The sequence below is a fragment of the Argentina silus genome, assembly GCF_951799395.1.
Source record: "Argentina silus genome assembly, chromosome: 6".
Lineage (NCBI taxonomy): Eukaryota > Metazoa > Chordata > Actinopteri > Argentiniformes > Argentinidae > Argentina > Argentina silus.
In genome coordinates, this window is record NC_139660.1 from 2,394,355 (window position 1) to 2,406,502 (window position 12,148).

The following is a 12,148-nucleotide window of genomic DNA, read 5'->3' on the forward strand; positions in this document are numbered from 1 at the left end:
ACAGTACCAGTCAAAAGTTTGGACACACCTTCCCATTCAATGGTTTTTCTTTATTTTTTATTATTTTCTACATTGTAGATTAATATTGAAGACATCAAAACTATGAAGGAACACATATGGAATTATGTAGTAAACAAAAAAGTGTTAAACAAACCAGAATATGGTTTATATTTTAGATTCTTCAAAGTAGCCACCTTTTGCTTTGATGACAGCTTTGCACACTCTTGGCAAGTTTGTGTGCAAACTTTTGACTGGTACTGTATATATATATATCTGTATATGTATGAAATATATAAGATACTATGTATTTCAATAACACTGTAACTTCAGAATCCTAACCACTGTTGAGAATAAAGATGAAATAGTATCGAAATACAAAAAACTAAACTATTTACAGACGGCACATAAAAATGACTTTTATTTAGTGTATTAACAAATTCAGAATGTTTTTATACATCATTTAGACATTGTTTTGTAACTTTTCACAAACAACGGTATTATAAAAATAAGAGTACATGTAACAGAACATACCCATAACATAGCCATTGTAATCATGGTATTTTACTTCTGTACGTATGAAGTTGGTATAACTCTAATCTTACAAATATGGGAAATAGAAATAAATAAAAAAAGAAAGCCTCTGTGGTGGTTTAGACTTATGGAAGATGCAGAATATTTGCTTTTCCCAGGTGTCTGGTTCACCTGTGGACACATACTGTAGCATGGTATGTGGTTAAACCAAAGAGAGTGAGTATAAAATGAAATCATATGGTGTATATGTTGCTATAACAAAATGGGGAACCAAAAAATAACAAGCCATGCTCGTGTCAAACCAAAGACATTGCTGAGATGAATCTTCATCCGCTAATGTTTAATATCTTGAAGTGATTATTGATATCTGTGCAATCTACGGATTTCAGAACATGGGCAACATATCAGTGATGATACATTATTTGATATTCATAACTTGCATCAATCAAGATAATTTTTATTCTTATCAAGAAAAAGGCAAGGTGGGTGCAATGAAACCCCCTTCTGTTTCTACGATGCTATACAAATTCATGAAAGCTAATTTTACGTGAAGCTCAATGCACAGCTCTCGAGATCATCGCCACAATGAAATTTCTCCAAATGTCCATCATTTGCCTTCCAAAATTGCTCTTAACTCTAATCAGGTTCGTGTGATAGTGATGCAAACATCTGTGCAGCTGGATGCCACCCCCTTATTAGCTACATAATTTGGTTGTTTCATATTCCATCGAGTTAGGCTGTTTGGCACTGAAAACCTGCAACGCTGCCTGTATTCTGACAACATCTGTGGTGGATAATTTGAGGCGGTGGCGCAGCAGGCAGGAGAACAGGTCCAAGAGCTGGGGCCCGGGCGGAGAGAGGCGGTTGACCCGATCCCGGATCTCCAGCAGCTGCAGCAGAGCCGAGTCCTGCGATCCCTGAGTGTACGGGTAGTCCAGCTGCAGAATCAGGTCCTGGATCGCTTCCGGGTCAAAGTGCATACTGTAGCCAAACACCTGCATACTGTTTATTTTCATGTAGCCCAGGTTCTGCCCGGGCTCCAGGAACTCAATGGGTTCGTAGTAGACCGACCCGTTCCCGTGGGCTGAGGGGGCCTTTACCCGGCTCCGCAGGTAGAAGTGGACCGTCTCAAAAAAGGTTTTCCACTTGTTCCCCAAAGTCAATGTCCAGTTGTAACAGTCTAGGGGTATGTCTAATTTAGTCCTCTCCCAGTCTGGGTAGCTGTCCTGGTCAATGGGCATGATCCAGCTCTCTGAGTGACTGCCCCCAAACGGGTTAATGTAGACAGACAGCACGGGCTCCAGGGTGCTGTTCTTGGTAAGGCAGATCTGCAGGGACATCCCCAGGAGCATGTGGACCATGTTGGACTTGTACTTGTTGCTCTTCAGTGTCAGCAGCATCCTCTTCCTCCACGACGGGTCGAACCAGTTGTTCAGCCTCACGTCGTTGCTGACAAAGATCCCGTGGATGCCGATGCGGCTGTCTCGTTTCTGGAGCAGGTAGCGCAGCTCCAGGTCTTGGAGGTCCGTCTCGAAGCCGATGTAGTGGTCCGTGGAGTCGGGCACCTCGTTGCGGCACAGCCCCTGGCTCAACATGTAGCCCGGGTTGCAGGTGGCGCAGCGGGAGCGGTTCTCGTAGGAGCAGGAGGCACAGAACTGGCCCTCTCCCACTGAACAGGGGATGACCCCTTGGCAGGGGGGGTGTTCGTAGGGGCAGGAGCAGCTCCGCATCTCCTCCATGTAGGAGCCGATGTGGTTGTTCTCGCTGCAGTACACGATGGAGAGGATGTAGTTCAACCAGTAGCTGAAGGACCTGCAGCACAGAAAAAAACATCACACTATTAAAGACTTCTTTCAAATGCACGCTTAGACATTCTAAACCTGAAGATAAGCAGAATATTTTCCATTACTTTTGAATTTTAAAAAAAGCTGCATGAAGAATGATTCAGATACATTTCTAAACAGTTGTTTACTGGAAGGGATAAACTGTAAACGTTTTAGTGCTGCTGCACACAGTATGGTGCACTCTGCAGCACCCTCACTGCACTTTCATGATAGCAGGTTCATAAGAATACATTTGGCAGATGTATTTTTCTATGAATACAGCAGTAGTCCAGCTCCACTGCTTCATGTTACAGCTTTGGTTTCCTGCTGAAATGAAAATACTCGAGGTATTCCTCGGCTGTATTTCATGTCCGTTCCATGTCAGGAGATTTCTGGGAAAGTCGTTATTTCCTATCCGTGCAGGAAGAGTGTCATGGTATTCCCAACTCCCAGATGAGACGTAAACGACGGCAAATACCGTATCCATGAGAGTATACAGCACTGTATATGCACACAGTGCATCATATGAAGAATTTACGACTCTAACTTGTGCTCATGAAAAAATACGGGAGAGGGTAAACATCAACATAAAACCTTTTCCTCTCACAGCAAGCCTGCTAGATAAATAACTCATTACAGATACCATAAGACGTTTGGCCAAGCAGGCCTATTGCATGTTAATCAAATCTCTTTTTTTTTGTAATGGAAACATTTCTATCATCTCAGCCTTGTGTGTTATTGCCCACATGGGCATTGTGCATATCTCGCCTCCACAGTGGAGGTTCTGCTCAGCGAGGAGGAAGGCTGCCCTCCCACCGCCCCGGCACGCATCATCGCAGTAGGATGTGCAAACACTCCCAGAGATGCGTTGACGAGAAATGGGGTGAGAGCAGGTGGGTGGCAAGGAAAGAGCTGTTAGCTGTCTGTCATTTCACAGAGACTAACACGAGAGACAGAGACTGTCTCTGTCTGGAATCCATTTTCTGTTTTTATAATTACCTCCCTGAAACAATGGGAGAAAAAAACAAAAAACAAGATGGGGTTTAATACAAAACTACCGTATACACTGAATTGAGGGCATGGTGGTTTGGACTACTATAATACAATCCAGGAAGAAAAATAGATCAGAGTTGAATAATGAAACCACAGAAGCAACAGTGCTGAGAGTTTGTGTGTGGCTGGAGTTCTGATGGCGTCTGAGAATGTCACGGCCACAGCCCTTTTGTTTGTGTCCACCAGAAATGGTTTAGTCAGAGAAGGACGACTACTGTAAAACCGTGCAAAAGACAACAAAATACAGCACTTGACTCCAAAGGACATCTAAAAGAATGGCAAACCAATATAAAAATCATACAGACATGAATTATGGCAGAAAATATGTGTGATTACATATTTATATAGATATATAGTGTATTATCTTTCAAATGAAAACAAATTCACTGTAACATACGATACAGAAGGAAACATAAAGGCACACCATGAATTAAAAGGCAATCTCAATGTGTCTAATGTATGACAGCAAGTCGAGTTTATTTAATCAGGCCTGTCTGCTTGTTTAAGTGAAATCCTTCCCCAGACGACGAAAACTGACACATTTTGCCAAGTGCAACTGTTTCTAAAACACATTTGGAAAAAAACACAAGCACAGCAGTTTCTTCCGACATGGGGGTTTGTGAAATTGGAGCAGCTATCTTATGTTCTTGATTGATTGCCTTTAAACTCTTTTGAACATAGGAAACATAAAACTCCAGCGCAGAGTTGACAAATCCGTGGGCAAAGTACAATATCTATCTGCCTTCACCCACCAACATAGTGCAGATTACATTTCAATATGGGGATACATAGACCCACACACTCACAACACATCAGAGTGTAGCCAAATCAGACTCCGGGGGGCTGCTTAGATGGCCTGGATGTTTTAGGGAGCTAGACTAGGACCTTAGCCAAGTCATCAGCACTGGTGCAATTGCTCTCTTCACTCTTCACAAAAGCTCTCAGATATCTGCCGGTCACAGTGTTAATGGGCCTTGTTTATTACTAGTTTATTACCTAATCTCAAGGACGATAAAGAAGTAACAACCTAGTATCAAACCTAGAAGTATCAAACGTGAACGGCAGTGAACTTGTACATTGTTTCTGTGACACACATTTGCATGTCTTTGTTAGAGACACTCCTTGTTCACTACACTGTACTAGTTGAATCCAAACCCACAGCAGCATTCTTTACATCCTGGATATCCTAACCCTCACCATGGTAATGATGGCATTACAGACTCTGAATGCGACAATGGCAATGTTTGATTGATTGAGTGACATGGTCTCACAGTGTCTCAAACCACCGACGAGGTTGAAACGGGCCTGTCATTCGCTCTCATTCGTAATTCTGCAGCAGCATTCACACAAGCTGAAGGTCAACAGCAGCGTTTATTATCTCTCACCTCTCTGTTAGTAAGATGATTTTGGGCTGCTTCCGACACCTCTTGCTGAGAGTGAAGAGTTTGTTGACGATGCGGCGGGCTTTGTTGAGGAGCTGTCGGGCGCTGAGCTCCAGCTGTCGATAGCGCTGGTGAACCGCCGGCTCCATCTTCCAGAAGTACTGGATGGCAGATGTATTCAGGGCGTAGAACGTCGGGAGTCTCCGCACAAAGTTCTGGAACTCATCTGAAAGGCAGACAGGTGTGGAGAGTTTAATGCCCTCTTGTCGTTCCAGCTGGATGACTTCTTTATTTTCTCTATGCTGTTAATTTTTGGGGGTGTAGTCGGACGGCATTAAAGTATCACTTTGCAGACAACACATGGGACCTGGTTTGCATGGCTGCGGGGCAAACTGGAAGTGATATTGTGTGACGTATATGCTAATGTGGAGAGGCAGAACTAAATATGGGCTGTTTTTTTTGCGTGAAACGCCAAGAACTCAGCCGAAGCTTGGCAGAGTGTGCCGGTCCCTCACTGTGAGAGGGGCCACCGGCCAAAGCGATAGAAGAGGAGCAGAGAAAATCACCTGCGGGGTGTCAAGCTCAATGAGTGATAAGAGCATGAAAGGAATAAACAAAATATATTCTCAGAGGAGCTGACAGCCATAAGCCATCAGGGTTTGTACCTGAGAAATCAATACAGCCAAATCACTGTAATGTTTACAATATATATCTAATGATAAGATCCGCTCATATAGTAGTCATTGGCTTTCCTAGTGATTCGTCATGATTGGTGAGATATGTACTACTGTGAAATTAAAAATCTGATATAATTGGAAATCAGAATGTCTGATATAAAGCAGTTAAACTGCATGTAATGAAATTTACATTTTAATAATTCATGTGGCATTAGACCAGACATGTCAGCTTGATTAGAAAATGTTTGAATCATTTATTGGGGAAAAAAGACAAAAACAAAACAAACTGATAAAAAATGCACATCATGTAAATGCGTATTTACCAGCTCTAATACCAAACAAACTGATCATGCTTCGACATTCCTAGAAATGATATATTTGTTATCTTTGCGGTCATTTGATTCCATAAGGTACCCAGTGAATATTGTTTGCGTATTTTAAAATCAGACCCCTGCTGTTGGTTTTGGTGGAATTAGAGTGCTCCATTGCACGCTAAGTAAATCTGCTTAGGCTGGCATGATTCCAGGGACAATTCATTTTTTTTAAAAGAAACAGTCCGCTCCTGCCAAAACTAGAATGCGATTTCACCACCGCGACAATGACACCTCATCCCTGAAAGCCAGGCCTCTTTCCACCATTATTACCTTGTCAGCTGCTGAAAACAGCGCTGCAACAATGCTTCCATTTAAAAGCCATCTCTCAACACTGCTCGGAGACGCACATCTGCAGAATTACAGGCACTGCTCCATCAATTAAAAATGTCACTGTAACAAAGTGGGAGGTTAAGTGGGATGGAGTGGATGTTTTGGTCCAAGTGGCTCAGCGGGTAGCAGTATAGTGTAGTGCTGGCAATATCACGGTTGTGGGTTCATTTCCTGCATGGGGCCAGTACACTGGAAAATCTGTAGGTTGCTATGGATACACGCGCCAGCCGAAAGAGGTGCAATCATATGAAAAAGAAATAAAACATAACTTTTAACAATTTCACAGCTGTAAAGCATCGCTAATCGACTGGACAGCAGCAGATAAAGACTCAGAATAGGGCACTGCGATCCCGATATCAATCATCACAGTGGTGAATTGTCTGACGTTGTAATATTTCATATTACATATTATGCATCCTACCTGACTCCTCAAAGTCCTGGTTGGCCAAGTTCCAGGCCTCTCGGATGTGCAGCAGGCTGACCTCCATAGCCCTCAGGTCCACCGCAGGGCAGTTACACTGAGGGAAGCCTGGGCTGCACTGGCACCAGCAGTCATTGTCCCGGCACATGAACTGACCCTCCTCGTTACAGCCAATGTAGCTGAGAGCAGCTTGCACGAACCTGGCCCTCAGATACTCTGGCAGGATGGCCTGGAGGCCTGGGGCAAGGACAAAGAGAAGTTACTACAGTATACCCGTACCGAGCCAAGTCTAGTGCAATCCACTGTACTGTAGCTGAGGCAACTGTAGCATGTCTTAGTCACTTTTAGGGACGGCAGATGCATTATTTACAATCAGTGTTAATATACAATAACTGAAATGCATGCACACTGACATTGCTATGCCAACACGAGAATATACATGAACAGAATGTTAGATCTATGGACCAACTATTGAATAATTCATGTTTCAAGTTACTACTGATTTGGACCGTGATTGTGGCTGGCCTGCCATGAGCACAGCTGAGATCTAGTCGCTGTATAGATTTAATTCCGCTGGCTTGTTCTTACGTTTTTAACATCACTGTCCGCGATTCACTCAGCGACCCAGTGAATGCCAACGTGAAAGACGGATTGAACCTAAATTCCTTCTGACATGCGCGTGCCTCTGTTTAAGGGTGCCAGAGAACAGAAACTGTGACAGTTCCATCAGAATTTCTGGGTGGGTTCAATTATGGATGGCCAACCTTGCAAATGAATCTTGTTTTCGGGGCTCTGAACCAGAACAGAACTGACAGAGTCGAGGTTGTCATAGTTACTGCATCCAAGAGGGCCTGTCCTTGTTTCGGTCACCTAAAGGGAAGAGAGAGACACATGGCAATAATCCTCACACTGAGAGGGAGAGAGAGCCACTAAAGTCATTAAGTATGCAGTGACGCAGGGCTGAATGTCAGGTGGAATCAGATTAGCAATAGCCCACACGCTACTCCCCTTGCACTGCCACAGGACAAAGTATATTACACATTATGTAGACATGTGGTCAAAATCGAATCTTGGACCATTACTTTGGAAAGTAAAGAAGAGAGAATTGTGTTAGGACACAAGGCTCTGGAGATCATGGGTATTTTGAGGTGTGATTTGTCAAATAAAATATCTAATTCACTTGTGAAATGTGTTTGATTTACCATCGAGGGATGGCAAGGTGACTCATGACAAATCTCAAACATAAAATTTTTCAAACAAATACCTGACAGAGATAATTGGCTGTTTGGTGTATGGTAAGGATCACGTTTTCACATGCAATGTCAAACCGTGATCTGTACAGTATGTGTTAACTATAGGTTATTTCTGCTAATTGAGTGGGTCTGTAAGAAGGTTAAAGGTCAAAGAGAGTTTCTTGTCTATCCAGGGTGATACTGACATACAGAAGCAATGGAACCAAAAATCCCTGTCAAATGAAACGGGGGAGCTGAATGTGGAGTCTGCAAAAAAGTAAACAGTAAAAAAAATAACAAAAAAATCTTCCACATTTTTCTTGAAGTCTTGAAAGACGCAGCTACACGCGAGCCTCAAAGACATATCACTAGATTCACGCTGACAAACCAGAAAGACACAGGATCACTGTTCCTTTCTGAGCGCACCGTTAGATTGTTCACAATCACAGCTCAATCATCCTTGACAAAAGCCTGATTTAGACCTCGCGTATATCAAGGTTCCTCTGGCACCTCCGAAGACAAACTGCCAGCCTGCAGGCATATCCATCTCCCCCCTGTCGCTTACACATTATTCCAAACGCCACAGAGGCTTCTTTTAATACTTTCCCCGAGGGCCAATAACAGTAACCACAACGCTATAGTAGATTAATGAGAGACTGTGATCTCCAGCGAGCAGAAATGGGACAATTTCCCTCTGTGTGCAGAAAAGTTGCCTTTTTTGACATTTAAGGTCACGGGGAATACTGCGAGGAGTGTGACACGTGGATGACAAAAAAAACGATGCTGGTTGTAATGCGTCGTACGGTCTCCCTCAGCGCAGTGAGACGCCAGAGCCCTGACTGACACGACACTCAGTCGAGGAAACTTCCTTTGAGCACCCCCAAAAGCAGGGCAGAGGTTCTTCATTATGATTATGGTATGTGATAATTGAAAGACACTTTTTAAATGTTCACTTCGTACTGCAATTTGGGTAACTTCTAAATGGGGGAAGAGAGAGGGAGGGGACAGCAAAAAAAAATAAAAAACTTTTTTGTGAGTTGAGCATGCCAATTCCTCTTTCGAGATAGGAGAGAGAGAGAGAGGGAGGGAGAGAGAGAGAGAGAGGGAGGGAGAGAGAGAGGGAGAGAGAAGAGAGAGAAATACCACAGCTTCAGCAGGCCTACTGCTGGCATTTCCATTCTTTATATTGATGTGTCGGCTCAATTAATTAAAATCCGAGAAGCCTCTACAGGGATCTGCAGATTAATTTCGAACACAGACAGATGTCCTACGTAAAGGGAAAATTGACCGAATGTAAATCTAAAAATGGGTTTTCTATGCATAGCAATGAGACCATCTGCAACAAGAACCGGGCAGAGCGTGGCACGCACAGCAGGTTAGTTGTCTATTAGAAGTAGAACACAAACACACACAAAAATGTGTTTTTTTAATATCCACAGTAACTTACGGGCCTTTGGAAGGAATCATTAACAGACTAAGAAACTGCCTTAACGCATTTAATGAAATGAGATGGATTGGGTTTGGGAGGTGTGGTGGTGAGGGAGAGGGAGTAATATTAATATGGCATAATCGGATGCAATTAAATCATGCTGACTCTGTCAGAAATTCAAACAGCTGCCTTTAATGGGACTTGTAATTGCACTTTAAGGCTTTCCTGAAATAAGCAGTTTGTGTTGGTGGGTGATGGGGAGAACGTGACTGGCTTACATCATCAAGTCAGCAGCATGCCTCTGACATGTGCTGTTTAATGCACGGCTCGTCCGAGCTAAGCTGATATTTGAGTCTCTTTAGAGTCAAGCAACTGTCCACTGGAGACCAAAGTTCAAAGTCTACTCTTCTGATTATTCAAACGACCTAGTGGTATTAAAGTTAAACGAGGGAAAACAATCACAGTGCTCAAAAAACATTGCAGTAATGATCGTTTTATGCTCTGCAGTGACTCACGATGTCTAGGGAGCTCAATTATTGTCAAAATGTAACTGTTAATATTATCATAATAATACCACTAAAGCAGAGGCCTAAAAACGGATAAAGGTTCATCACTTTGCTTAATGCCACCTATGAATTATTCCACAAAAGCAGTGGAAAATGTCTCTGAGTGTGCCTGAGTGTTGTCAGATATTTGAATAATAATAGCTTTTAAGAGGACTTCTATGCAAGCCTGTGTGAAAAAGTAAGGAATACCATTAATGTTTCATTATAATCGGTGCTTATTTCAAATTGCTTTATTCATGGCATCATGGAGAGCCAAGCCCTTTTTTAATCATTGAAGCGTAGTCGATGCACAGACCCACATTTGCATCCTCGATGTGTTTACGCATGTTTATACATTCTTTGAGAATTTCACCAGATGTTTTAAAGCCACTTTGCTGCTCTGGTTACATTATAATGTCAGCTTATCGACTGAAGAAGAAGGATAAAAAAAATTGCATCCACAATTAGATTATATTTTTTGCCCCAAAAAGAAAGTGGAGACTCTTTGAAAGCCGCAGGGAATCAGTGGGGGACCTTTAAGAGAAGAAAGTTGGAGTTAATACTGTATATCTAGCTGGGTCTCATGAGCCTCTTTAAGGGAGAACTTGGTTATGCTCTTTGGATGGGTTTTCACCCGCTTGCTAAGACGCTCCTTTTGATTTTACTGAGCTGTTACTTCTTCTCTCTAGGCTTAATGTTCTTGCTCTGGCCCAACAATCTTGCAGAGAGGAGACCGAGCTGGAATAGGTTCAGATTCCTTACAGCCTGTAACAGAGATGCTTGACGTCCAATCGTAACCCGTGGCAACTTGCTTGGCAACCCAGGGCACATTCGTGGCGTAACCTCCTGTGGAAGTTTTCCCCGTAGTCCATAGAAAATGTAAAACTTTCTCTTATTTTTGCATCAGCATGAACCCTTCTAATGCACAAGCTGTGGCTAAATGTCAAAGGGGACGGAGAGATACTGTTTATCGTTATTTTTGAATAATGAAGACAAGAATGAAACAAGACAAAGTGAAACAAGACAAAGTGCCTTGTTTTTCTGGTTATCCCCGTAAAATCTGTTCTACATTGTCGCCATCATCACATTTCTCACTCGATTTCTCTGGGTTTCAAAAAGGCTACTCATTTCCTTTATTCTGATGCAAATGAACCGTAACAGGACACATCTGAGAGAAGCAGCAAATTGGGTCAAACACACTCCTTTTCAGTTCTCTGCCAATCAGTGGGAAGTTGTTGTTCTTGCTAATTGCAATAATACCTCGGTGGAAATAAACGTGGGTTGTAAATCAAATGGAGGGACACTGATTTATGTCCCCTCTCAGCCCGTTGAAACACTTCCTATCTGCCGCGCGTTCTCGCCGCTAGGTTAAAGCACCGTTTATTACGGACAGCGAACCCGGTGCTCTTCATACGTCTTCTGTTCATTAGCACATGACACCTTAACTCATAGCCAAAATGGCTGACAAATGGGATGAGCTCTCGAACAAAATTATTGAAATGGAACAGAAGATTCATCACACTGATGCGGAATTGTAGAGGCACACTCGTCTTTTTTTCTTCCTTCCTTTTCCTTCTCAAATCTCTTTCAACCCTCCCACCCGCCCCCCCCACCCTCCCTTATTTTGAACCCAAACTGCCATACTGTAGCTCCTGTCCTGTGCTACCAAGGCTGTCTTTTTTCTCCTCTCGAAAATATCTTATCTCTTAGAGGCAGGGTCCGGCAGCTCTCCTTAAAGGCAGCTTTGTATTGCCATCCGTCTTCATCGGGGCGAGGGTAAAAATCCATGTTCTGAATTAAAGGCTGCTGATGCTGTGAATATTTCACATCAGTCACTTCAAACTGCCTCACAAACAAATGCACCTCAGAGGACTTTGGCTCTATTCATCTCAATCAAGATGGTTTTAGCAGCACTTTGGTCCTGGAGGACACTGCCAAAAGAGCCATGTGTCCTCTTGCCAATTCACTTTATACAATATATGGTGTTATCTATGTTGGCCTGCAGCAGGGTAGCAGTGGAATAAGTCAATGACAAATGGTCACTGTCTTTGAAAATGTAAGTGAGTTTTTAACCCAAGCTACACCTTCTAAGTGAATGAGCAGAATGAATCCTGAACTTTACAACTGTGTTTGGGACGACTGTCTCAGACATGCTATGCAGCTTGTTCCCTGGAAACATTATTTTAAAGTGGTTGCCAAAGTCTTTTCTTCTCTAGTGACCCTCCTAAAGCCTCCTGACGAAAAAACATGAACATTTCTTGCATAGCCAAGCCTCAAGCCTCAGGTCGTGACCCTGGAGAAATTGGCCGTGGCCCACATTGGGTCCCAACCCCCCATTTTGATAATACTGG

General features: G+C 43.0%; 1 protein-coding gene across 1 annotated transcript in view; it reads right to left on the reverse strand.

Annotated features, from left to right (window-relative positions):
• Positions 1-1,226: 1,226 nt before the first annotated feature.
• Positions 1,227-12,148, reverse strand: part of LOC310805353 (BMP/retinoic acid-inducible neural-specific protein 3-like) — a gene marked incomplete at both ends in the record, with an annotated part of 21,041 nt that continues 10,119 nt past the window's right edge. Inside the window, 4 exons of the mRNA XM_083671002.1 lie at positions 1,227-2,343; positions 4,793-5,015; positions 6,592-6,828; positions 7,356-7,461. Coding sequence (XP_083527128.1) covers positions 1,227-2,343; positions 4,793-5,015; positions 6,592-6,828; positions 7,356-7,461 — 1,683 coding nt within the window. The remainder of the gene's footprint in view (positions 2,344-4,792; positions 5,016-6,591; positions 6,829-7,355; positions 7,462-12,148) is intronic.